The following is a 23,210-nucleotide window of genomic DNA, read 5'->3' on the forward strand; positions in this document are numbered from 1 at the left end:
GAGAACAAAAAACAGATCTTTACCTTAAACTTGTATAAAAATTAACTCAGTATGGATCGTAGATCTAAATGTATATCAAAAATTATAAAACTTTTGAAGAAAACAGGAGAAAATGTTGAAGATATTGGGTGAGACAAAGATTTTTTAGATGTGATACTAAAATAGAACAAGAGAAAATTTGATAAATTGGACGTATCAAAATTAAAAACGTAGGCTCTGTGAAAAAAGCTCTGAAGAAAATTAAGAGGCAAATCACAGACTGGGAGAAATTATTTATAAAACATAAATCTGATAAATCACTTGTATCCAAAATAGACGGAAACCATGATGTACACAATAATAATAAAACAAAACATCTAATTTACAGATGGCCAAAATATTTGAAGGTACCCTGTGTGAAAGAAGAAGGGCCAGTAAACGCATGAAGGGATGCTCAACATCATTGGTCAGGAAGAAAATGTAATCCCTTTGTTTTTAGACATTGAAAAGTGTTACTCCATTTCCTTCCAACTTCTCTTGTGACTGAAGTTCTCAAAGTTAGGTTAAGTTCTGATCCTTTTGCAGTGATCTTTTTCTTTTTTCCTCTCTTGAGGTTTTTTAGATTTGTGTTTTCATTGTTCTGAAAGTGACATGATCTGCCTTGATTTAGGTTTATTTTCGTTCACTGTGTTAGACACAATGTGGATTCTTTGCACCGGAACGCTTCTGTCCTCCAGTTCTGGGAAGTGTCCTTAAATTATTCTGATGGTGCTTCTGTACCTCCCTGTCTCTGTCTTCACTTTCTAGAATCCCCATTACTTGCACTTTGGACTTCCTGCCTTGTTCGCTAATTTTCTTCTTTTCTCACCTTTTTTCTTCTCTTTTTGCTCACTTCCTTTAAAATTCTTCATTTTCGAATTTTCCTATTAGTTTTTCATTTCTGTCACAATATTATTAGATTTTTTTTTCAGCCTCTGAATGTCTGCTTGTGGCAGTGTCCTTTCTTGTTGGTTTGTGTCATTGTTGAGTTGCCTCCACTTAGCTCTCATAGGATACTTGATGCGACCTTATGTTTCCCAAATATCTTTTCTTACTGCTTTTCTCCTACTTGACTCTTTTATACTTACTCACAAAAAAGCTTTCTTCTTCTCTCTCTCTGTCTCTCTCTCTCTCTTTTTTTTTTTTTTTTTTTTTTACTGTTTATTTATTTTGGGAGAGAGAGGGAGAGAGAATCCCAAGCAGGTTCCACTCTGATAGTGTGGATCCTATGCAGGACTCCAGCCCTGGGATCATGACCTGAGGTGAAATCAAGAACCAGACACGTAAATGACTGAGCCATTGAAATCAATTATTGTCAAATTGATTTCCATATAGCACACAGTACTCATCCCAACAGGTGCCCTCCTCAATGCCCATCACCCACTTTCCCCTCCCTCCCACCCCCATTAATCCTCAGTTTATTCTCAGTTTTTAAGAGTCTCTTATGGTTTGCCTCCTTCCCTCTCTGTAACTTTTTTTTTCCTTCCCTTCCCTGATGGCCTTCTGTTAAGTTTCTCAGGATTCACATAAGAGTAAAAACATATGGTATCTGTCTTTCTCTCTATGACTTATTTCACTTAGCATAACACTCTCCAGTTCCATCCATGTTGCTACAAAAGGCCACATTTCATTCTTTCTCCTTGCCCCGTAGTATTCCATTGTATATATAAACCACAACTTCTTTATCCATTGATCAGTTGATGGACATTTAGGCTCTTTCCGTAATTTGGCTGTTGTTGAAAGTGCTGCTGTAAACATTGGGGTACAAGTGCCCCTATGCATCAGCACTCCTGGATCCCTTGGATAAATTCCTAGCAGTGCTATTGCTGGGTCATAGGGTAGATCTCTTTTTAATTTTTTGAGGAACTTCCACACTGTTTTCCAGAGTGGCTGCACCAGTTTGCATTCCCACCAACAGTGAAAGATGGTTCCTGTTTCTCCACATCCTCTCCAGCATCTGTAGTCTCCTAATTTGTTCATCTTAGGCCACTCTGACTGGCGTGAAGTGGTATCTCAGTGTGGTTTTGATTTGTATTTCGCTGATGAGGAGTGACTTTGAGCATCTTTTCATGTGCCTGTTGGCCATCTGGATGTATTCTTTAGAGAAATGTCTATTCATGTCTTTTGCCCATTTCTTCACTGGGTTATTTGTTTTTCGGGTGTGGAGTTTGGTGAGCTCTTTATAGATTTTGGATACTAGCCCTTTGTCCAATATGTCATTTGCAAATATCTTTTCCCATTCTGTTGGTTGCCTTTTAGTTGATTGTTTCCTTTGCTGTGCAGAAGCTTTTTATCTTCATGAGGTCCAATAGTTCGTTTCTGCTTTCAATTCCCTTGCCTTTGGGGATGTTTCAAGTAAGAAATTGCTGTGGCTGAGGTCAGAGAGGTTTTTTTTCCTGCTTTCTCCTCTAGGGTTTTGATGGTTTCCTGTCTCACATTCAGGTCCTTCATCCATTTTGAGTTTATTTTGGTGAATGGTGTAAGAAAGTGGTCTAGTTTCATTCTTCTGCATGTTGCTTTCCATTTCTCCCAGCACCATTTGTTAAAGAGACTGTCTTTTTTCCATTGTATATTCTTTCCTGCTTTGTCAAAGATTAGTTGGCCATCCATTTGTGGGTCCAATTCTGGAGTCTCTATTCTATTCCATTGGTCTATGTGTCTGTTTTTGTGCCAATACCATGCTGTCTTGATGATGACAGCTTTGTAGTAGAGGCTAGAGTCTGGGATTGTGATGCCTCCCGCTTTGGTTGTCTTCTTCAAAATTACTTTGGCTATTTGGGGTATTTTGTGGTTCCATACAAATTTTAGGATTGCTTGTTCTAGCTTCAAGAAGAACGCTGGTGCAATTTTGATTGGGATTGCATTGAATGTGTAGATTGATTTGCGTAGTATTGACATTTTAACAATATTTATTCTTCCAATCCATGAGCGTGGAATGTTTTTCCACTTCTTTGTATCTTCTTCAATTTCCTTCATAAGCTTTCTGTAGTTTTCAGCATACAGATCTTTTACATCTGTGGTTAGGTTTATTCCTAGGTATTTTATGATTCTTGGTGCAGTTCTGAATGAGATCCTTTTCTTTGTCTTTCTGTTGCTTCATTATTAGTACATAAGAGTGCAACTGATTTCTGTACATTGATTTTGTATCCTGCGACTTTGCTGAATTCGTGTATCAGTTCTAGCAGACTTTTGGTGGATTCTATCGGGTTTTCCATGTATAATATCATGTCATCTGCAAAAACTGAAAGCTTGACTTCATCTTTGCCAATTTTGAAGCCTTTGATTTCCTTTTGTTGTCTGAGTGCTGATGCTAGAACTTCCAACACTGTGTTAAACAACAGCAGTGAGAGTGGACATCCCTGTCATGTTCTTGATCTCAGGGGGAAGCTCTCAGTTTTTCCCCATTGAGCATGATATTAGTTGTGGGCTTTTCATAAATGGCTTTTATGATGTTTAAGTGTGTTCCTTCTATCCTGAACTTTCTTGGGGGTTTTTATTAAGAAAGGATGCTGAATTTTGTCAAATGCTTTTTCTGCATCGATTGACAGGATCATATGGTTCTTATCTTTTGTTTTATTAATGTGATGTATCACATTGATTGATTTGCGAATATTGAACCGGCCCTGCAGGCCAGGAATGAATCCCACTTGATCATGGTGAATAATTGTTTTTATATGCTGTTGAATACGATTTGCTAGTATCTTATTGAGAATTTTTTCATCCATATTCATCAGGGTTATTGGCCTATAGTTCTCTTTTTTTGCTGGGTCTCTGTCTGGTTTGGGAATCAAAGTAATGCTGGCTTCATAGAATGAGTCTGGGAGTTTCCCTTCCCTTTCTAGGTTTTGGAACAGCTTGAGAAGGATAGGTATTATCTCTGCATTAAATGTCTGGTAGAATTCCCCAGGGAAGCCATCTGGTCCTGAACTCTTATTTATTGGGAGATTTTTGATAACTGATTCCATTTCTTTGCTGGTTATGGGTCTATTCAAGTTTTCTGTTTCTTCCTGTTTGAGTTTTGGAAGTGTGTGGGTGCTTAGGAATTTGTCCATTTCTTCCAGGTTGTCCAGTTTGTTGGCATATAATTTTCCATAGTATTCCCTGATAATTGTTTGTGTCTCTGAGGGATTGGTTGTAATAATTCCATTTTCATTCATGATTTTATCTATTTGGGTCATCTCCCTTTTCTTTTTGAGAAGCCTGGCTAGAGGTTTATCAATTTTGTTTATTTTTTCAAAAAACCAACTCTTGGTTTCATTGATCTGCTCTCCGGTTTTTTAGATTCTATATTGTTTATTTCTGCTCTGATCTTTATTATTTCTATTCTTTCTGCTGGGTTTGGGGTGTCTTTGGTGTTCTGCTTCTATTTCCTTTAGGTGTGCTGTTAGATTTTGTGTTTGGGATTTTTCTTGTTGAGATAGGCCTGGATTGCAATGTATTCTCCTCTCAGAACTGCCTACGCTGCATCCCAAAGCGTTTGGATTGTTGTATTTTCATTTTCATTTGTTTCCATATATTTTTTAATTTCTTCTGTAACTGCCTGGTTGACCCACTCATTCTTTAGTAGGGTGTTCTTTAACCTCCATGCTTTTGGAGGTTTTCCAGACTTTTCCCTGTGGTTGATTTCAAGCTTCATAGCATTGTGGTCTGAAAGTATGCGTGGTATGATTTCAATTCTTGTATACTTATGAAGGGCTGTTTTGTGACCCAGTATGTGATCTATCTTGGAGAATGTTCCTTGTGCACTCGAGAAGAAAGTATATTCTGTTGCTTTGGTGTGCAGAGTTCTAAATATATCTGTCAAGTCCATCTGGTCCAATGTATCATTCAGGGCCCTTGGTTCTTTATTGGTCCTGTGTCTAGATGATCTATCGTTGTCAGTGGAGTATTAAAGTCCCCTGCAATTACCACATTCTTATCAATAAGGTTGCTTATGTTTGTGATTAATTGTTTTATATAGTTTGGGGGCTCCCATATTCGGCGCATAGACATTTATAATTGTTAGCTGTTCCTGATGGATAGACTTCGTAATTATTATATAATGCCCTTCTTCATCTCTTGTTCCAGCCTTTAATTTAAAGTCTGTAGTTTGTCTGATAGACGTATGGCTACTCCAGCTTTCTTTTGACTTCCAGTAGCATGATAAAGAAGATTTCTTCTTAAGTGTGCTCATCCTCACTGGTGATCTGAGGGTTGGATGGACTGTGGGGGTGTGAGCTTCATGGGAGGGTTGTCTGGAAGGTCCCGAGTGGTCCAGTTAAGACCATCTTTGATGCATGTGGTCATTCTCAAAGGCAGTAACATTTCCAGAAACATGACGGTTATGGACACATTCAATGATTCCAAGATAATGTTATTGAGTACCTGACCTGGTGAGTAATGTAATAGGAAAATCAAATGTAATCTTCATGTTATAAAACTTTAGCATGTTTTTTTCCTCAGGGTATTTTGGAACCAAATTAATACGGATATTTTTTGTAAAGCAGCCAGCTATATTTATTGTTTAAAAAAATCTGTCAAATACTTACCTTTAAAGAGTAATTTGGAATATGAAAAAAGTGAAAGCTCTGTAGAGGATAATAGTGTTGGTAACTGTGTGTTTACTAGAGGGGCATAGTCAGCCCTGTGTGCCTGTGTGGTCTCACACTAGTGGGCTGGAGACGGGTATGCTGGTCGCCATACACTTTCTCTGTCTGGGCCCTTCCTAGAAGAGGTTTTCCTAAGACTGTGGCTAATTGTATTGCCTAGCAGAGACTAGGAAGAATCACTGTGCATCTCGTAAGTTGGTAATTGTTCTTAATTATGAATAGCTGACATTTTCTGTTATAAAAAGGTATAGTGTGGACAGACAGCTTAAGTATCCAACTGTGTAATTTCCAAAGCTTGCAGCTCTAGGTTTGTGACATAAGAAAAACAAGAAATAAACTCTATAAAATCTCAGAATAGGGAGAACCTCCAGTTGGTAGAGTAGACTAATAAAACAAGAAACACATGAGCCGGGCCTTTGGCGGCTCTTTTGTGGAGGTGGAGAAAACGACTTCCTCCTGAGCAGTGAGGGGGAGATGTGCAGGTGGGAAGGCTTGTGGCCCGGGGACAGTTCCACCTGAGCTGGTGTGGAAAGTGCCTCCCGGGAAGGGCAGGGGGAAGCAAGGGTCCACTCCTCAGCGAGTCTCCGTTTGGGCCACGGATTGGAGCCACCTGACAAGTCTTTAAACAGTTCTGTGCCTCAGTTGCATCCAGACTATTTCAATATATTTGGCAATAGAACACAGGACATTCCTTGTGATTGTAATCGAGTTGAGAACCACTGAGGTGAGCACTTGTGAAAGGTTTCTTGACGGATTTCCTCTTTGGATTTTCAGTTAGTACAGATAAACCAAATATGGACATTCACAACGATTCATAGCATTTTCATGTAGGTAGGACCCTTGATATTTGCTTTCAGGAACAAAGAGTTCATGACTTAGTGTTTTTTGAATCTGTAGTAATTTTTGTTGATTATTCGCCACCGTATTATTGTCATGATTTCAATTAATTTTTGTCTAAAAGTGTAGAAACACAAACTTGCAATATAATGTAATTAGTCCCTAGAGTTAGTCTTTACTGTTAGAATTATAGAAGAATTTATTTTTAGTTTATGAAATGAACACGATAGTACTAACTTCTCTGGGTTATTTATTGCAAGTGTTAAATGTGTATTATGATAATTTTATACATTATGCATTTCTGAGTAGATTTTTATATAAATAGCATTTATTGCTTTGCTATTCAGAAAAAACTAAAATAAAGCAGAGAAACCTCCTGATGGTACATATACAGTAAATTATATGTTTGGTTTCCCAGGCATTTTAGAAACTCTTATGTCAATTAACATGACAAAAGTATTTAATAGAAGATGTTATTTTAAAGTAACTTATTTTGATACTATGCTTTTAAATATTGAGTGCATTAAAATTAATTGGAATGCCTTACAAATACTTCTATAGGATGCTAGTGAGCAAAAGACAGAACTTGAAAGACTGAAGCACAAGATAGCAGAAGAAGTTGTTAAAATTGAAGAAAGAAAAAACAAAATTGATGATGAGTTAAAAGAAGTACAGGTAAGCTACAAAGGAAATTTCGTGGGGCACCTGTGTGGCTCCATCAGTTGAGTGTCTGATTTTGGCTCAGGTCATGATCTCACGGTTCGTGGGTTCGAGCCCCATGTCCGACTCTGTGCTGTCAGTGCAGAGCCTGCTTGGGATTCTTACTCTCTGACCCTCCTCCTTCCCTGCTCTTGCTCATGCTCTCTCTGTCAAAAATAAAAATAAACATGAAAAAAAAAACCCCCGAAAAATGGTAAGAGCCATTTTTGACTACCAGTGGTGTCTAGGAGTTCAAACATTACTTGTTGACTTATTTTCTAACAATCTTACCAAGTGTGGCTTTCAATCAGGGTATTATTTGTAGAAGAGAAGCAAGATGGAGGGTCCACCAGGTAAAGTCAGTGAATGAACCAATAGTCATCAAAAACCATCTTTGTTTTTCACAAGCCGTGTTGTCTGAGAAGAAAAATGCATTGTAGGGAAATCAAGTCAAAGTCTTAGGCTCTTTTTTTTTTTTTTTGGTTCCTCACTAGGTTAGCCAGCTTGTCTTAGAATATAAGGAGCCTCTTGAAAATGGCAAATTGTCCATTTGCAGTAATGTGGTTGGAGCTAGAGTGGATTATGCTAAGTGAAATAAGAGAAAGACAAATACCATATGACTCCCCAGTATGAGGAATGTAAGGAACAAAACAGATCAAAGTATGGGAGGGGATAGGGCGCCTGGGTGGCTCATTTGGTTGAGCATCCAACTTCGGCTCAGGTCATGATCTCGTGGTCTGTGAGTTCGAGCCCCGCGTCGGGCTCTATGCTGACAAACTCAGAGCCTGGAGCCTGTTTCAGATTCTGTGTCTCCCTCTCTCTCTGCCCCTCCCCCGCTCATGCTCCATGTCTCTCTCTCTCTCTCTCTCTGTCAAAAATAAATAAACATTAAAAAAAAAAAAGTATGGGAGGGGAGGGGGACAGGCAGGGAAACAAACCACAGGAGGCTCTTAATGATGGAGAACAAACAGGGTTGATGGAGTGGGTGGGAGATGGGCACTAAGGAGGACACCTGATGATGGGCACTGAGTATCGTGTGTAAGTGATGAATCACTGAATTCTACTTCTTAAACCAATAGTGTACTGCATGTTAACTAAAATTTAAATAAAATTTTGAAGGAAAAAATAGCAAATTGTCTCAAAACAAATTGAATTTTCTAAATTAGACTATTGTAGTTATGGTGGTAAGAACTTAAAGATTTTATATTTTGCGTGTTTTAAAGCATTTTGATATTTGAAGAAAAAGGATATTAGTAACTAGAGTTATTAAAAAAAAATTTAACATTTATTTTTGAGAGAGAGACAGAGTGCAAGTGGGGGAGGGGTGGCAGAGAGAGAGGGAGACCCAGAATCCGACGCAGGCTCTAAGCTCTGAACTGTCAGCACAGAGCTGGATGCTAAGCTCAAACTCAGGAACCCTGAGATCATGACCTCAGCCCAAGTCAGATGCTTAACCGGCTGAGCCACCCAGGCGCCCCCTACAGTTATTTTTAATTTTTTTTTTTCAACGTTTATTTATTTTTGGGACAGAGAGAGACAGAGCATGAACGGGCGAGGGGCAGAGAGAGAGGGAGACACAGAATCGGAAACAAAGTTATTTTTAATAAAATGACAAATATTTAGTAATTTGTAAAGAGGTAATGATTTTTATATACATATTTTTGAAAGTAATAAAGCCCTTTGTCTTTTTAGCCTCTAGTCAATGAAGCTAAACTAGCAGTTGGAAACATCAAGCCAGAATCTCTTTCAGAAATTCGCTCACTGCGCATGCCACCTGACATCATCAGAGACATTCTTGAGGGTGTTTTAAGGCTGATGGGGATCTTTGATACATCTTGGGTGAGCATGAAAAGGTAAGTTTTTGAATTTGTGAAGAATGTTATTATTTCCCCTATGAAGTACACATTCACCTTTTTATGTATGTATGTATTCATTTAGTTTTAAAGATTTTATTTGTAAGGGATCTCTACACCCAGTGTAGGGCTTGAACCCACAACCCCATGATCCAGAGTCACATGCTGTACTGACTGAGCCAGCCAGGCACCCATCCTTCATATTTTTACTTATTTATTTTTTTAATGTTTATTTATTATTGAGAGAGAGCATGAGAATGTGAGGGGCAGAGAGAGAGGGAGACACAGAATCCGAAGGAGGTTCCAGGCTCCGAGCTGTCAGCACAGAGCCCAACACGGGGTTTGAACTCACAAACCGTGAGACCATGATCTGAGCCAAAGTTGGACACTTAACTGACTGAACCACCCAGGCGCTCCAACCTTCGTATTTTTAAATATTTCTTTTGTTGCTTTTCACACTGTTTCATTAATTACCTAGTATACCCTTTGCCATCATATTTCAAGATACTTTATAAAACCATACAACATCTATGTTTTTACCCATAATAAGGGATTATTTTAAGTGTCCAAAGAGGAGAAAGGAATGCCTGGAAATCTTGAAGAACATCTCAGTAAATATACTTCTTTGGTCCTCACACATTACAGAGCATTGTGTTTACTGTGATTCACTGACGAAGAAAATATAGCCACTATTGTTAGGGTCAGAGAACAGAAACAGGAGGCGGGAGCCCCAGAACAGTATAGATGTGAGCTGGAAGAGAAGAGGCTGTGTGATAACTAAATATGCAGCCAGATAGCTCCGGAGCTTACGTTGCAGCAGCATGATGGGCTTCGTTCCGATGCGTGGTCCGCGGTAGCCTGGAGGTTGACAGTAGAGTCCTTTCCTGTCTAGAGATGGGAAGGGGATGTGGTCGAGGGCACAGCTGAAAATACCTTTCTTAGAAAAGAGTCAGGAACTTTTCTGACATCTCCTAGAACGTGCACGTACCTGGCGGTTCTCAGAAAGGGATGTGGGTAAAATGAAAGGACTGTGACCCCTTCATTTCACTGCTCCAAGTTGTTCACAGAACCCAGGAAAGGCTGCGGTGGATCTTCCTGGAGCTCTTCCTCGTCGTCTATAGAAACGACAGATACTGCATTAGAAGCGGGGATACACTAGTACCCTGTTGTTTGATAACTAACAGATTGAACGTATTGTATGTACCATTTTGTGACATTGGTATGTTCATCAGAAATAGCAAATGTTATTTAGCCTCACTTTAAGTAATATGCTGTAATTTTAGTTTCCTTGCGAAAAGAGGTGTGAGAGACGACATAGCAACATTTGACGCACGAAATATTCCAAAGGAGATAAGACACAGTGTTGAAGAACTTCTTTATAAAAATAAAGGATCTTTTGATTCAAAGGTAATTGTTAACAGTTATGCCGCCAATTCCTTTTCCATACTGTATAATATTCTGCTTGTTAAAATGTGATAACTTTAAGTTATTGATTATTTATATTGCCTGGAAACCAAAAGTTAAAAAAAAAATAAGCTGTAGATGTTACGTGTCAGAAGCATTTACCGATGGGTGGACCGGAATCCAGGTTGGGTCTGGGGTGCACATTTATTGTCATAAGTGGTTTTTGAATCTTTGTGCTGTAATTTCTCAGTCTGTCATTTCTTAACCTCCAACTTGCCTGGTCTGCTTTTCCTCCTTCCTGTGTATTTGTTAGATAAGACCAGATACCTCTGTTAGGATTCTTGTGTCTCTTTTCAGTGAATAGGTTCAGTTACAGGATTCTGGTATTTTTTTGAGATCTCTTATTCAAAATGTCATGTGCATTGTCTCTGGCACTAATAGCAATGGTTTCTGAATTGCTTTTTCTAATAAAGTTGTGTCCCATGTACAGAGGAGGAAGAATTGATGCTTGAACATCATTGTGGACAGACATAATAATTTATAATAATTTATAATAAGGAATGTGGCTAATGGAACACTTTTGTCACTAAAATATCATTATATTAAAGATTTATGTGGTTCAAAATCACTAACTCTGAAGCAAAAATTCTAGATTACCTTAATGAAATTAACAGTTTATTGTTATTTTAGCTATAAGCCAAACACTTTATTTTGGGAGATAAATTATTAAATAAAGGCCTACATAAGACAGACTAGAATTAGCTTTGCTTTTATTTGAAATTAAGTCTGGGTGCTGGATAACTCGTGATGGGTTTTTCAGAACGCGAAGCGAGCCAGTACTGCGGCGGCTCCTTTGGCCGCGTGGGTTAAAGCGAACATCCAGTATTCCCACGTCTTGGAACGGATCCAGCCTTTGGAAACTGAACAGGCAGCATTAGAATCGTAAGTGAAATATAAAATAGAAATAAGTCTGACCTTTATTTTCATCATTTTAATGGCTGAGTTAATTATTCAGATATATTTATGTTTCATTTCTTGTTTACATCTAAAAAGGCAGCTGACAACATTAAAACATACAACATGGGTCAATTATATAGAATTAAATACTAAATAGGGCAGAAGAAAACAATTAGAAGCAGATGGAGGGTAGGACCCACTCTCTTTTTCCCTTGTCCATTGTGTATTGTTGGGAGAGGTTCTTCCACAGAGAGCTTGGGTTTGGGGAAGGAGTAATATTAACATACAGGAAGTAGGTTTTGGAAATTTAGGGCTTTTGAATTTCTTTTCTTCTTTTAAGTTCTAAGAAATGCGTCATACGTATTTTTCAAAGCATAGTCTGTCTGAGTAGGGAGGCAATTTAACTATTTACTTTGGGGCTTAAAATTTTAATTGGCGATTGTTCCTAAGTCAGCGTTTTGTTTGTTGATTTAAATTTATTTTTTTAATTTATATCCAAGTTAGTTAAAATATAGTACAACAATGATTTCAGGTGTAGATTCCTTAATGCCCCTTACCCATTTAGCCCATCCCCCCTCCCACAGCCCCTCCAGTAACCCTCAGTTTGTTCTTCATATTTAAGAGTCTCTTATGTTTTGTCCCCCTCCCTGTTTTTATGTTATTTTTGCTTCCCTTCCCTTGTGTTCATCTGTTCTGTGTCTTAAAGTCCTCATATGAGTGAAGTCCTACGATATTTGTCTTTCTCTAATTTTGCTTGCATCAGTACCCTCCAGTTCTATCCATGTAGTTGCAAATGGCAAGATTTCATTCTTTTTGATTGCCGAGTAATACTCCATTGTATGTATATATGTGTGTGTGTATGTGTGTGTGTATATATATATATATATATATATACACACACACATATATATATTTGTACACACCATATATATATATATATATACACCATGTGTGTATATATATATGTATATATACACTATATATATATATATATATACACACACACACCGTGTGTGTGTGTGTGTGTGTGTGTGTGTGTGTGTGTGTATATATATATATACACACACACATTATACACACACACACACATACATGTACATATACCACATCTTCTTTGTCCATTCATCCACAGATGGACGTTTGGGCTCTTTCCATACTTTGGTTATTGTCAATAGTGCTGCTATAAACATGGGGGTGCATGTGCCCCTTCGAAAGAGCACACCTGTATCCCATGGATAAATGCCTTCTAGTGCAATTGCTGGGTCGCAGGGTAGTTCTATTTTTTGTTTCTTGAGGAACCTCCATACTGTTTTCCAGAGCGGCTGCACCAGCTTGTATTCCCATGTTATGTTCTTGACTAATGAGTTTTTGACACCATCTATTCTTATTCTGGGCAAAGAGAATTTTAGCAGTTTCAACATCTTAGTTTTCTCAGTATAATTATATTACATTATTGTGTTAGTTTGTCACAGATTTTTGTTTAATAAATGATGTTAAATATTTGTTATTTTGTGTATATGAATATTTTTCACAGATGAGACATATATTTTATGTGTATATTTCCTTTCTTGTACATCTTTTATTATTCTTAATAATTTCCTCATTTTTTCAATTGATTGGGGTTTTTTTTGTTTAATATCACATATTTATCCACAATCTTTTTATCAGACGCTAAAGCATATTTGGGATCTATGTGTTGTATGTATTTTTTCTTAGTATTATCCCTTCCAGAGCCTTTGTCCCCCTGTCCCAACATGGACCAGTTCTTCCCCCAGGCTGCTGCTCCCATCTGTGGGACCTCTCTTCACTGTGATTCTGGCTGTTTCTCTGAATCTCTTTTCTGATGTGTTGTCTTATTAGGGGTCCTTGTCTTTCTTAGTTCCGTCCTTCATTTTTCTAGGATACATCCTGCACTTTAGAAAGGGTGTATTGGATGAAAACTGTTTTGAGATCCTGCATGTCTAAAATTATCTGTGTTACGCTGTTCTGTCTGGTCAGTAATTGGACTGGGTTTATAGTACTGGGCAAGAAATGGTTTAGTCTCACAATTTTGAAGGCCTTATTCTATTGTAGTAGTTCTCAAAGTGTGATCCCTGAGCTAGCAGTGTCCGTGTCACCTGGACACTTGTTAAAAGTGCACATTTTTTAGCTCTATCCAGACTTTACTGAATCAGATATGCTGGGGGTGCTGGGGTGTGACACCTTACAGTCTGTGTTTGATTTGTGCGAAGCACGGATGCCCAGCAGAACGTAGTGGTGTACACTGGTCATAACAGGACAACCTCTCAGATACTGTGGGAATTTTTTTTTTTTAGTATATGAAATTTATTGTCAAATTGGTTTCCATACAACACCCAGTGCTCATCCCAAAAGGTGCCCTCCTCAATACCCATTTCCCACCCCCCATCAACCCTCAGTTTGTTCTCAGTTTTTAAGAGTCACTTATGCTTTGACTCTCTCTACTGTGGGAATTTTTGAGGGGAGAAGGTAAGTCATGTCTCTAGAAGAGTCTTCACACTTCCTGCCTAGATGGGAGTGGAAGGGAGTGAGTGGGGATTATAAGTTTGCCTTTCTGGGATGTATTAAGAGGATAGTCCCTTCTCGGTGGGCGAGGGAAATCTGAGGTTGATGTATTTATTATATCGACTAGTAGAAAATTCTCTATATTTAACTCTATTGTCTTCTAAGTACCTATTGTCCACAATTCCTGAACATTTGGAATTCTCCTTTTTGACTTTTCTTCCTGTGGCTACTCAACTTTTAGCTTTTTGCATTCCGTTATGTCAGTTACCACCTTTCAAAATTATTGAAATTATTCCACTGCAGTACTTTGCTCTTCTGTTCTCTTTATCTGTGTGCATGTATATCTTCTTTTTATTCCCTTGGTTCCATTTTGGTAGGGTTTTAGAAGGGATATGAAGGTGTTACTTCTGCTGGTGTTGATATAGAAAATAGAATAAGTTTTATAAAATTGAATTGTTTTAGAAATTTGAAGAAAACTGAAGACCGAAAAAGGAAGCTAGAGGAACTTCTAAATTCTGTTGGCCAGAAAGTATCAGAACTCAAAGAGAAGTAAGTTAAGTTTAAAATGTATTTTGAAAAAAAATTGCATTGTGCGTATTTGAGAACATACCTCAACTGATTTTTCAATTTTGAAAAGCTTAGTTACAATCAGTATTTTCATTTCTTTTTGTGATTTTTACTCTAAAATGGGGAAGCATATGAAATAATGTAGAAGGTATTCTTCTTAAAAAAAATGTTTTTGGTAAGAGCAAACATATTTGGGGTCTCTATTTGTGGAGTGGTCCCTGTAGACATTGCTGAGCCCGGGGGAATCCGAGAGGGACAGAACGTACCAAGTTCATGCTCTGGGTTTCCATTGGTATCTGTGTACCTGTAGTCTCCAGACTTAGGGCTTCAGGCTCCTTTATTTTGAATGATGCTGTAGTCCATCATTTGGACCACCATGCTATTTGGTGATCTTCCTGAGGCTGCGCGATCACATTTAAAAACTTGTCTTCTCTTAACTTTGTGCCTTTTAGTGTTGAGAAAAATATTCCTTTATGCAGTATTGTACTTAAGTTTCAGGACCATTTATGACTATTATTGATTGTAAAACCTCTTCTGTACCTCTGGCCTCATGTGATTGCTCTTGACTGTAGGATAGAAGATACTGGTGTGGGTATCCTAACAACCGTAGGACAGTTTTCCTATAAAAATTGTGAAGATTGAAAAACTGGAGGATATCGGGGGCACCTGGGTAGCTCAGTTAGTTAAGCATCCGACTTTGGCTCAGGCCATGATCTCGGGATTCATGAGTTCGAACCCTGTGTTGGGCTCTGTGCAGAAAGGTCAGAGCCTGGAGCCTGCTTCGGATTCTGTGTGTCCTCTCTCTGCACCCCCCCCCCCCACCTCTCTCTCTGTTTCCCAAATATAAATAAACATTAAAAAATTTTTTAAAAACCTGGAGGATATGTGATTAAATATTATGTATGTTGTCATTTGCTTACAGCTTTATAAGACTAAAACTTTTGTTTTTTAAAAAAAAATTTTAATGTTTATTTTTGGGAGAGAGACAGACAGACATAGCACCCCAAGATCATGACCTGAGCCGAAGTCAGATGCTTAACCAACTGAGCCCCCCAGGCACCCCAAGACTAAAACTTTTCTAAATGCATGCTTTTTTTGGTAATTTTTAAAGTTTATTTTTATATTTTTTTTTGAGAGAGAGAAAGAGCAGGGGAGGGAGAGAGACAGAGAGGGAGACACAGAATCCCAAGCAGGCTTCAAACTGTCAGCACAGAGCCCGGCATGGGGACTCAAACTCACAAACCACGAGATCACAACCTGAGCCGAAATCAAGAGTTGGACACTCGACTGACTGAGCCACCCAGGCACCCCATTGCATGCTTTTTTTTTAAGTGGTGTGTTACATTTTGCTTCTCTTTTTGTGGAAGAAATACAAATTATTGTACCAAGAAAGAAATTCTTCAGGTTGAAAACTATTTTTTCTCTATACAGGAAACAATGATCTCTATTTATATTTATATATATTAACTTACAGAGAAAAAAAAACAAAAAGAAGCCTCAAACCTATAAATACAGTGTCTTCAATATTTCTGAATTTTTTTGTATTAGAGTTATACGAAAGAAACTTCACTTTTTTCCAGATACTGAGAACTGTAGGGAAAATGATTATTCCTTTCAGTTTCATATGTTCAGCCTTAGTGCTTCATATTCAACCGATTGTCAAATATTTATTGAGTAGTTAGCATGTGGTAGCGATGTTTTGATTCCATTTGTTAGTCACTTGTACAGGGGTCAGATGTTGCCCTAGGCACTTTACATACTTACTATTTTTAGGACTCAGAGGTGGGTATTCTTTCATTGTGCAGATTAGGCAGGTTTGTCTGTGTGGAACAGTCTAAATGACAAAGCTAGCCTTAGATTGTTGTTTTTTCTAACTCTGTAAAGTACCTGTTCTTAATCACTATGTCATACTATCAATATTTTGGAAGGATTGTTTTCAAAACCTTCAGAATTAGCTTTTAATTTTAAGTGAAACAGAAAGGAATTTTCCATTTTTAGAGTTATTATCAAGAATGAATTCATGCTGGTTAATAATCGTTTACTTGAACCCTAAGATTTAACTGACTCTTGGTTGTGAGTGACAGTCTTTTCTGGGATACTTCCAAAGAAAAGAGTAGTTGAAAAATGAGTATGGTCTTTGAATTTTAAATTCTAATCTGACAAAATGGAGACATTTGCCATTTTAATACAACTTCTACAGAAATGTGCAAGTTGGCTTAATTCAGCCCACATTTATGGTAAAACTGTGTCCACAGAATGAATTGTTGAGGTGAGTGAGTATGTAGTACGTGTTCCCAGGGCTAGAGTGAGGCTGCACCATGGAACTGGATGAGATGGTGGAGATGTTCTGTAACCTGCGTTATCCAGTCTTGGTAGCCACCAGCACTGCAGTGTGTGTAATTCGACCGAGGAATTGAATTTGAAGTTTTGTTTGCTTTTAGTAATTTAAATTTGAAAAGCCCCATGTGGCTAGTGGCCACCATACTGGAAACCTCAGTTCTGTCTAGTCCTATGTGCAGGAGAACAAGGTATGTAGAGCACTTAGAGAGGTGATAAAATGCACTGTTGGCCACATGGAGCTTAGACACACCCATGTATGAATTGTAGATCTTCTACTATGATTGGTGAAATGTGAAATAATCTGTTGGGGTCTAAGTCTTCATTTTTGTAAGATGAGAAACATAATATTCATTTTGAACTGTGGTTCTGAGGATTACATGAGACATGACATGCTTTTTTTGTTGGTGTTTATTGTTTTGTCTTTTAAAATACTTATTTTGAGAGAGAGAGTGCATGGGTGCTAGCGGGAGAGCAGCAGAGAGACAGGGAGAGAGAGAATCCCAAGCAGGGTCCGTGATCTCAATGCAGAGCCCTACATGGGGCTCGATCTCACAAACCATGAGATCCTGACCGGAACCAAAATCAAGAGTTGGATGCTTAACAGTGTGAGCCACCCAGGTGCCCCTTGTTTTGTTTTGTTTTGTTTATATTTGTCACAATCTGGGGCATTTTTTAAGTACTTACATATTTGTTGAAGGACTGACTGGGTAGTAATCTGGAATAGTACTGTTCTATTTGATAAAATAATAAATTCGTACAAGTATTTCTTAAGGAAAATAATTTAAAAGGACAGTTATAAACTTGGACAAACAGACACGTAGGTAGAGAATTGGATTTTTGAAATGAGTTTTAAAATTTTATTTACATTTTTGTTAAATAGAGATTTCAAGGAGTTAGAGTGAGGGGTGGGGTAGGGATAAGAGGGGCTGGAATGTATTCCAGGCACATGGGGCACCCTAAAGAAGCAGATAGAGGACAGGGTGTTTCCGGAGAATAGAATTTCTAGAGATTGACATGTGGTGTTGCTGGACTGGCCTCAAATGATGTACAACTGAAGAGACAGATCGGGTCAGTCTTCCGACAGGGCCCTGAATGTCACATGGAGAAATTGGCCCGCAAGCAGCAGGACGTCACGGCCCTGTAAGAGCCGGGCTTCAGTTCTCCCGGTTCGTGTTAATGATACTTCAAACACAAATATTGGCAGTATTATCGTTAATTAAATTCTTATATAAAAGCTCACTTTAGTATCTAAGGATAATGTAGTCAAATCTCTCTTAAATCCCTTGGCCTTTAATTAAATTTTAATGTTTTCCTAGATTTCAGAGCAGGACTTCAGAAGCCGCCAAGCTGGAAGCTGAAGTGAGCAGAGCGCAGGAAACAATTAAAGCCGCAGAAGTGCTAATTAATCAGCTTGACCGAGAGCACAAAAGATGGAACGCACAGGTTTGTCTGAGAGAGACAGAGGTCAGAAAGAGGCTTCCTTTAAAACGCAGAAAAATCTGTAATGTATTTGTTAGAAAAAGAAAAAAAGGGGCGAAATATCCCTCAACTTTCCACTAGGTTAGGATAAATGACCTAGATTTTAATGGCCATTGTGTGAGTTGATTTTTAAGCAGAATGTTTTTATGTGAGTGGGTTTTGGACATTGTGGCCTGTTCCTCTTCTGGTTGCATATGTTACGGAGGGAAAGGCAGGGGTGACGATGACTTGAGGGGAAATGTGGTTCTCTCCAGAGATTACCCTGAACTTCACCTTCCAGGACAGCAAGCTCAGGATTTGACAGTGCTGGCCACTGATTTCTTCTACAAATAATCTGTTATTTTGACTTTGTTACCGTGTTGTCTCATTTTTTTTGGTTGATAGGTTCGTTTTTCTTAAACCAGTTAGACCCCTCCCTACGGGATTCCCTCCTGTGCTCACCCTGGAGTGTTTGAGTGCCTCACCATTCCCTTCCTCAGCCCCTGTCCCTGCACCTGTTCTGGGCCTGTCTCGTCTAGTCTCAGTAATGTCCTCCATGCCATGGTGGTCACCAAAGCTGTATTTCCAGACTGCTGAGTTGTTAGGGGTTTGTTTTTTGTTTTTTTGTTTTGGTCCAGCCTTCATTTTCATTTTATTTTTAGTTATTTTCTTACTGAATTACAGTTGACTTACAATATTATATTAGTTTCAGGTGTTCAACATAGCGATTCAACATTTATGTACATTACAAAATGTCTAGTTACCATCTGTCACCACACAGTTATTACAGTCTTACGGACTACGTTCCCTATGTCGTATATCACATCCCCATGACTTACTTATTTTCTAGCTGCGAGTTTGTACCTCTTAATCTCCTTCATGTCTGGCAACCACCAGTTCTGTGTATTCACGAGTCTGTTTCTGTTTTTTTCTTTGTATGTTTGTTTGTTTGTTTGTTTTTTAGATTCCACATGTAAGTGAAATCCCATGGAATTTGTTTTCTTTGAGTTATTTCACTTAGCATAATACTCTTAGGCCCCACCCATGTTGTCACAAATGGGCAGAGTTCATTCTTTTTTTAAGATTTTTTCCATTCTTTTTTTATGGCTGCATAATACTCTCTTGTGTGTGCATGTGTGTGTATCTTCTTTATTCATTCTCTTTTTTTATAGTAAGTTTTTAATTTTAATTTCAGTGTGGTTAACATACAATGTTATATTAGTTTCAGGAATGCAGTACAGTAATTCAGCAGTTCTGTACATCATCATTCAGTGCTTGTCATGAGGAGTGTACTCCCAGTCCCCTTCACCTATTTCCCCCATGGCCCTGTCTACTTCCTTTCTCATATGCTTTGTTTTAAATGAGTTCCCTCAGTTAAAGTTACTGGTTTTTTTCAACAAGAACATGTTTTACTTGGAGTACACTTCAGAATATATGGTTCTAAAAGATGCATATAAAACATTCCATCCATGAAAAATAGAATACACATTTTCTTTGAGTACATACAGAGGAATCCCCCTGGTTGAATCACATAAAAAGAGACATAAGAAATATTACAAACTTGAGAAGACTGAAATCCTACCAAGTATATTTTCCAACCACAATTGGACAAAACTGAAGATCAATAACAAAACAAAGCTGGAAAGTCTACAGCGTAAATATTAAATATTTACGATGTAAGTATTAAATGATAACACTGTTGCACAGGCAGTGGGCCAAATAAATCAAGCGGCAAATCAAAATATGTGTCAAAGCAAAAAAACCAATATTCCAAAACCTATGAGATGCCACAAAAGCAGATGTTAAAGTGAAATTTACACTATAACTGCTTGTATTAAGAAAAAGTTCAAGTAAACAACCTTATACCACAAGGAACTAGAAAAAGAAGAAAATTAACTGAAATTTACTGGAGGAAGGAAGTAACACAGAAAAATCAGAAATAAATGTAATAGTGACCTGAATAGACAATAACATACAACATTGAAAGCAATGACCAATTTTTCCAAAAAATAAAAATTAAAAACAGAATGAAACTTTATTTAGGAATCAGAAATCTCCCAGCATAGAAATGTCCAAGACCACATGGTTTCATTGGTGAATTGTACCAAACATTTGAAAAAAAATTAATGACAATCTTTATCAAAATATTACAAATAATGGAATAGAGGGAATACATTCAGTCATTTCATGAGGCCAGTGCAGGATAAAAACAATACAATATCAAAGTCGAATTTGTATGACATAAGTATTGCCAGTCTGACTTTCTTTTGACATCCATTTGTGTGATAAATATTTCTCCACATCCTTACTGTCCATCTGCAAGTGTCTTTAGGTCTAAAGTGAGTCTCTTGTAGGCAACATATAGATAGGTCTTTTTTTTTTTTTTAATCCATTCTGACACCCTGTGTCTTTGATTGGAGTGTTTAGTCCATTTACATCCAGAGTAATTATTGATAGATACATGTTTATTACCATTTTGTTACTTGTCTTGTCATTGTCTCTGGAGATTTTCTGTGTTCCTTTGTTGTCTCTGTCACTTTTGGTTTTTCCTTCCCACTCAAAGAGTCCCCTCTAGTATTTCTTATAGGGCTGGTATAGGTCATGACCTCCTTTAGTTTTTGTTTGTCTGGGAAACTCTATCTCTCCTTCTATTCTGAAAGATAGCTTTGCTGTAAAGAGCCTTCTTGGCTGTGGATTTTCCCCATTATGCACTTCGAATATATCATGCCACTCCCTTCTGTCTTCCCCAGTTTCTGTTGAGAAATCTCCAGCTAGGCTTATGGGTCTTCCCTTTTAACTTAAGGGCTTCTTCTGTCTTGCTGCTTTTAAGATTTTTTTTCTTTACCACTATAGTTTGCAAATTGAATTAGAATATGTTTTGGTGTTGGCCTGCTTTTATTGATTTTTATGGGAGTTTTTACTGCCTCCTGGATCTGGGTGTCTGTTTTCTTCTCCAGATTAGGGACATTTTCTGCTATTATTTCTCGAAATAAATTTTCTGTCCCCTTCTCTCTCTCTTCTGGGACTCCTATAATATGAGTGCCATTATATTTGATGGAGTCACTGAGTTCCCTAAGTCTATTTTACTCTTCGGTAATGCTTCTTTCTTTTGTTCAGCTTCATTATTTTACATTATTTCATCTTATAGGTCATTAATTCATTCCTCTGCTTCTTCCAGCCTGTGTTCATTGCATGAAGTCTATTTCCAGCCTCATTTATTGCATTCTGCATCTCTACTTCTTTTTTAATTCTCTTACCTCCGTGGTAAGTGTCTCCCTAATTTCTTCTATTCTTCTCTCAAGTCCAGTGACTATCCTTAGGATTGTTGCTTTAAATTCTCCATCTGGCATGTTACTTCTGTCTGTTTCTGTCAGATAGCTGGCTATGGCCTTATCTTGTTCTTTCATGTGGGATAAATTCCTCCATCTTGGTATTATGTCTAAGTCTTTGCCTTATTCTGTGTGTCAGAAAAGTATATATCCTGCTCTTGAAGGCAATGGCCTTATGAAGAAAGGTCATGTAGTCCCCAGGGCCTGGCACGTAAGAAATTGTCTTCAGAATGTGCTGCGTGTGCTCTGCTGTTGTGTTTTGGCTGCTCTGTCCTTCAGGCCAGTCATTTGCAGATGCTCTCCTAGCCTGCTGTGGTCAGTGTTTGGTCCGTGGCCTGAATGTGGAGAGTTTTAACTATGCTTGCTCTGTTCTGCTTATGAAATGAGACCTGTGACCACCTCCACCAGAACTGAAGCTCTGTAGAACACTCTGGTTTGGAGACATGGTGTGGGTGGGGGTTTCTGTTTGTCTCTGAGGAAGGGGCCCCCCACACTGAGATTGAGGCAAACTGGTGTGGGCGCTGTGCTGTTTACCGCAGGTGGCCCTCTGTCGATGCTGAGAAGCAGGGGAGGGAAGGCCACCAGCTAGCTCCTTTGTCCCCTGGGAGGGAGAGGTGTCTCCCAGAATGCTGCCTCACAGGGAAGCCCTGTGTGCCCCAGGCATTTTTCAGATCCTGTTTCCATGCTGTCCGCCTCCAGGTTGTTTGCCTGCCTTCTCCCCAGGTAACTCTTACGGGCTTCATCCCAGTCAGGCCCTCTGACCTTTGAAACTACAGGCTTTAAACCCTGATGGTGGCAAGAACTCATGAAAATCTGCCCCTCTTGTTTTCCAAGCCACTGGCTTTGTGGAATCGTTCTCCTTGTGCATTCCCCTGTGTGTGCCCCTCTCTCTCTCTCTCTCTCTCTCTCTCTCTCTCTCTCTCTCTCTCTCTCTCTCTCTGTTGCCCTTCTCTGTGACCATGGCTCCTTCCTGTCCACAGCACCTGCAGTCCGTTTCTCCCCCAAACCACGTCTCCACACTTTATACTTTCTTCATTGTGGCTTCTTCTCTGCTTTTGGTTGTTGGGTTGTTCTGTTAGTCTTCAGGTCGATTTTTGAGTATTTAAGATGATTTGATAGTTATCTAGTTGTGTTTGAGGCACAAGATGAGCCTGGGTTCCTCCTACTCCACTGCCATCTTTGATCACTTCTTTATCCATTCATCTTCTTTTTTTTTTTTTTTAAGTTATTTTTGAGAGAGGGAGAGACAGAGCACGAGCAGGGGAGGGCCAGAGAGAGAGGGAGAGACAATCTGAAGCAGGCCTCAAACTCTGAGCTGTCAGCACAGAGCCCATTGTGGGGCTTGAACCCATGAACTCTGAGATCATGACCTGAGCCGTGGTCGGATGCTCAACCGACTGAGCCACCCAGGTGCCCATATCCATTCATCTTCTTTATCCATCTTTTGATAGACACTTAGGTTGCTTCCATATCTTGGCTACTGTATATAATGCTGCAGTGAACCTAGGGATTCATTTATCTTTTAAAGTAGTGTTTTTGTTTTCTTTGGGTAAATACCAGAAGTGGGATTATTGGACCATATGGTATTTCTCTTTTTAATTTTATGAGGAATTTCCATACTGCTCTCCACAGTGGCT

General features: G+C 38.6%; 1 protein-coding gene across 14 annotated transcripts in view; it reads left to right on the forward strand.

The window, feature by feature from the left end:
- Nucleotides 1-23,210, forward strand: part of DYNC2H1 (dynein cytoplasmic 2 heavy chain 1) — a 353,260-nt gene that overhangs the window by 103,723 nt on the left and 226,327 nt on the right. For all 14 annotated transcript variants that reach the window (XM_045038203.1, XM_045038204.1, XM_045038198.1 and 11 more), the window contains 6 exons: nt 7,005-7,118; nt 8,835-8,995; nt 10,279-10,402; nt 11,220-11,341; nt 14,342-14,428; nt 18,103-18,229. In XM_045038203.1, coding sequence (XP_044894138.1) covers nt 7,005-7,118; nt 8,835-8,995; nt 10,279-10,402; nt 11,220-11,341; nt 14,342-14,428; nt 18,103-18,229 — 735 coding nt within the window. The remainder of the gene's footprint in view (nt 1-7,004; nt 7,119-8,834; nt 8,996-10,278; nt 10,403-11,219; nt 11,342-14,341; nt 14,429-18,102; nt 18,230-23,210) is intronic.

This window comes from Felis catus, chromosome D1, assembly GCF_018350175.1.
Source record: "Felis catus isolate Fca126 chromosome D1, F.catus_Fca126_mat1.0, whole genome shotgun sequence".
Taxonomy (NCBI): domain Eukaryota; kingdom Metazoa; phylum Chordata; class Mammalia; order Carnivora; family Felidae; genus Felis; species Felis catus.